The 3,386-nt window shown below is 46.2% G+C and overlaps 1 protein-coding gene across 1 annotated transcript; it reads right to left on the bottom strand.

Moving 5' to 3' along the window:
* Positions 1 to 631: 631 nt before the first annotated feature.
* LOC147885752 (chitinase 2-like) lies at positions 632 to 2,691 on the bottom strand. The gene is made up of 2 exons (XM_087396852.1): positions 2,556 to 2,691; positions 632 to 1,729 (listed from the first exon to the last, which is right to left on the bottom strand). The coding sequence occupies exons 1-2, from the start codon at positions 2,638 to 2,640 to the stop codon at positions 870 to 872; spliced, it is 945 nt and encodes a 314-aa protein (XP_087252978.1). The 5' UTR covers positions 2,641 to 2,691; the 3' UTR covers positions 632 to 869.
* Positions 2,692 to 3,386: the final 695 nt, after the last annotated feature.

Below are 3,386 nucleotides of genomic sequence, written 5' to 3'. Positions count from 1 at the left end.
CTGAGGAGTGCCTCCTTATTGACCATTAATCGATAGAACCAGCTGACCAAATGCAAGCATTTTGAAAACTGCCTCTCCTCCACCAGTGATGAGACCCATCCATACCACCCCAAAGTTGAACACATCCATCTTTGTTGTGACATGGATCATTCCTATAGGAAGAAGTCCACATTGTGCATGATCTGCCCCGCTTCCACCCATCTGGTCCTATGCTCCTCTTTTCGACTGCACCACATAGCGCTCATGTGCCACTTGCCTGTGCGTTCACGAACTTACCGTGCCATGTGGCTCTATTTGGCTCTGTCTCTATGCCATGTGACACTCGTTGCTCTGCCACGTGGCCCCTCTAGCCTAGGCACTATGCCCTCCCAATGCCATGTGACTCTGTTGTTGCACCATGTGGCTCTGTTGCGCTGCCATGTGTCTGGCCAGACCTCAGCCCTCTACCCTCTGCGCAGTCTGCCCCGTTGTGCCGCTTTCCCACATGGTGCTCCAACCTTTTCCTTATCCTCCCTCTCCTCCTCGAACTTCCCTCCTCCACCAGAATTCTTCCTCAAGCCTCCAAATCCCTTCCACGTGGCTTCTCCTAATTCTAAAACTTTCCTTAAAGGAGATTAAAGGAGTAGAAAGATAAGAAAATATACGATAAGAAGTTTCGAGGCCTCAATTTCTGCAACAAGAACGACTTTTGTGTGCGCAATTTTAACTCTCGTCTTTCATTCACGCAATGGATGGCGCTATAATAAAATATGATCCCAACGAATGGGAAATGTAATTTCTAAAGGTATTAAGGACGGATAGATCCTTTATAATGGGCTTGCTATCGATTCAGGCAGGACAGATCGTTCAGCAAATATAGATGGGTTGAGTCAGGAAGCCAGAAGCGACTGAGCTTGCTGTTCGTATTGGAAATCTTTGTAGGATTGGTCTGCGCTCCAGATGAAGATGCCCTGCAGGTCACCTTCCTGCTTGATCTGTTGACAACCTTGTAACCCAGTGGATGGCACGATAGCTGTGCCATTGTTTATGGTTTCAAAGCTGGGTATTACCTTCCCGCCTGAGTACATGCCCTTGGCTCCGTCGTAGACGCTCAAGTATTCCGAGACAGACATGTCTCCTTCGGAGTAGAATTGGTAATTGACGTAGTCGATCACGCTGCTGTATTGAGACCAGAGCTGCATGTAGTAGCTGTCGGTGCCGGGAAAGGGAGCTATTGATGCCATCGAGATCAGGTTCTTGTTCTTCAACTGAGTGATCAATTCACCTATACAGGAGACAAAGTCGTCGACCGTAGCGCTGGGGTCGAAGCTCTCGTAGTCGATGTCGATTCCGTCAAGAGAGTAGTCTGTGATTATCGTGGAGAGCGACGCAACCGCGTTATTGACCCAGGAGGACACAGTGGTAGGTTTGAAGACCGGACCGGCTCCACCGAGGCTCATGGCGACCTTGACATTGGCAAAGCTTGCCTTAATGGCTCTGACGTTAGAGGGCGATATGCGCGGCTGCCAGAACGCAGAGAAGTTGCCGTTAGTTGGGCCGGCTGGCAAGGACGAGTTGGGGGGGGCCTGGTCTACGGCGAAGGCGAGGATGAAGTGGAATTCAACCGATGTGTTGATGGGAACGTCGGTTAAAGCAGCACCTCCACCGCCGATGTATTCTCTGAAAACCGCACCGCTGCTAGCGCTTGACTTAGGTGCCATTGCTTGAGCCAGACGTCTGGCAGTACTACCTGCACAAACGGTAGCAAGGTTTTGGATCAGGCAATGAAAACTATAAAGTGAACAGCTCCTGGAATTAATTATGAAGTGAACTCTTCCTCGAATTCCTGCCGAATCCTGCGGAAACAGTAGGCAACGTTTTGGATCGGGATTCGGGCAAGGAAAACTATGTGCCAAGAAACTGCTCCTGCACTATCTGAATGATTTGGATATGCAGCAATGCACAAACGGTAGCAAATTGAAATGTTTTTTATCAGGCTGTGAAAATTATGCAGAAACTGCTAGCTATGTAGTGACCTGCTCCTCGAATTGCTCCGCATACAGTCGCTATATTTTAAATCGGGCAACGAAAACTATGCAAGAAACTGCTCCTCCCAATGTTTTGGATATGCAACGCAAACAACACAATGAACTGCATCTCGAACTCTGGCAAGGTTATTGGATCAGGCCCAAATAATGCCAGGAAGTCAAATTGTCGCAAGAGGTGATCGAATCGCATCAAGCAAGGAAAACAATCCAACGAATTGGACCGCAAATTATGGCAAAAGAGCACACCATCAGAAGTGCATCCGGCAACATAATCAAGCTCTGATCCTAAGACATCACACCTAAGAGATCACACTGAAAGGCACGCCCTACTATGAAACTAAACTCCCGAGATCAAGTACTGCTAATTCGTGAGTAGCGTAAGTCAAAGAAGTAGCAGCAACTGAGGCTGACTCGAGATCATGAGAAGATGAGCTTAAGAGCAGACCGAGTACGGCTGAATGTTAATGAAATGTTGCAGCAAGCACTCTAAATATCGGATTGAGGAGGAGATGTCGGAGAAAGATGAACCTTGGACGTGGTGGAAGAAGAAGGCTAATTGCACCAACATGAGCACCCAAGCAACGTTGAAGCTAAGAGCTATTGTTTGCGCCATAGCTAAACTAAGGAACTTTGCGCGGAAAAAAGGAGTTTGTAATGAACAATGGAACTTTGCAGAAATATAGAAAGCCCTTGGGGCTAGCCGTCCATCTTGTAGGCGACTTGACTCGTTCAAAGTCTCCTTGCCTCTTAGAAATTTCCAACATAGGTCTCGTCCAAAGTCTTCATGTGGGCTCACCACTGTTTCAAAATTCCAACAAATGTATGTCCTTTAGGCAAGAGCAAGTTCCTAGTCTTGGGAAAGGGCCCACCATTCAGGAAATTAGAAATAGAAGTGGGTTACTTCCAACACATTCCCTACCTACCCTTATTTTATGTCAATCCAGTGGACCACTTAAATGAACGTAAAGGGCACGCAACTCTAGGAAAAAAAGTACATAATAAATTCATGGGTTTTTTGTTTGGGTCAACCATCTTTGGGGGATTCAACTCAAAGAAAATTAGAAATAAAAGTGGGTGACTTCCAAGACATTCCCTACGTACCCTTATTTTATGTCAATCCACTTGACCACTTAAATGAACCTAAAGGGAATGAAACTCTAGGAAAAAAACTACATAATAAATTCATGGGTTTTTAGTTGGGGTCAACCATCTTTGGGGGATTCATCTCAAAGAATATTAGTATACCATGTGCGTTAAAAAGGAGGGGTTTTTTATGTTAACTGGATACATTAGTTTATAAGTAAAGAGGGGCGGTTTTGTTGGGGGAAGAATTTTAGCGGAAGGGTTTGTAAAATACCC

Source organism: Dipteris shenzhenensis, chromosome 25 (assembly GCF_047967505.1).
Source record: "Dipteris shenzhenensis isolate YYH24624 ecotype China chromosome 25, Dip_SZ_1.0, whole genome shotgun sequence".
Taxonomy (NCBI): Eukaryota; Viridiplantae; Streptophyta; class Polypodiopsida; order Gleicheniales; family Dipteridaceae; genus Dipteris; species Dipteris shenzhenensis.
This window is presented reverse-complemented; position numbering and strand designations above follow the sequence as displayed.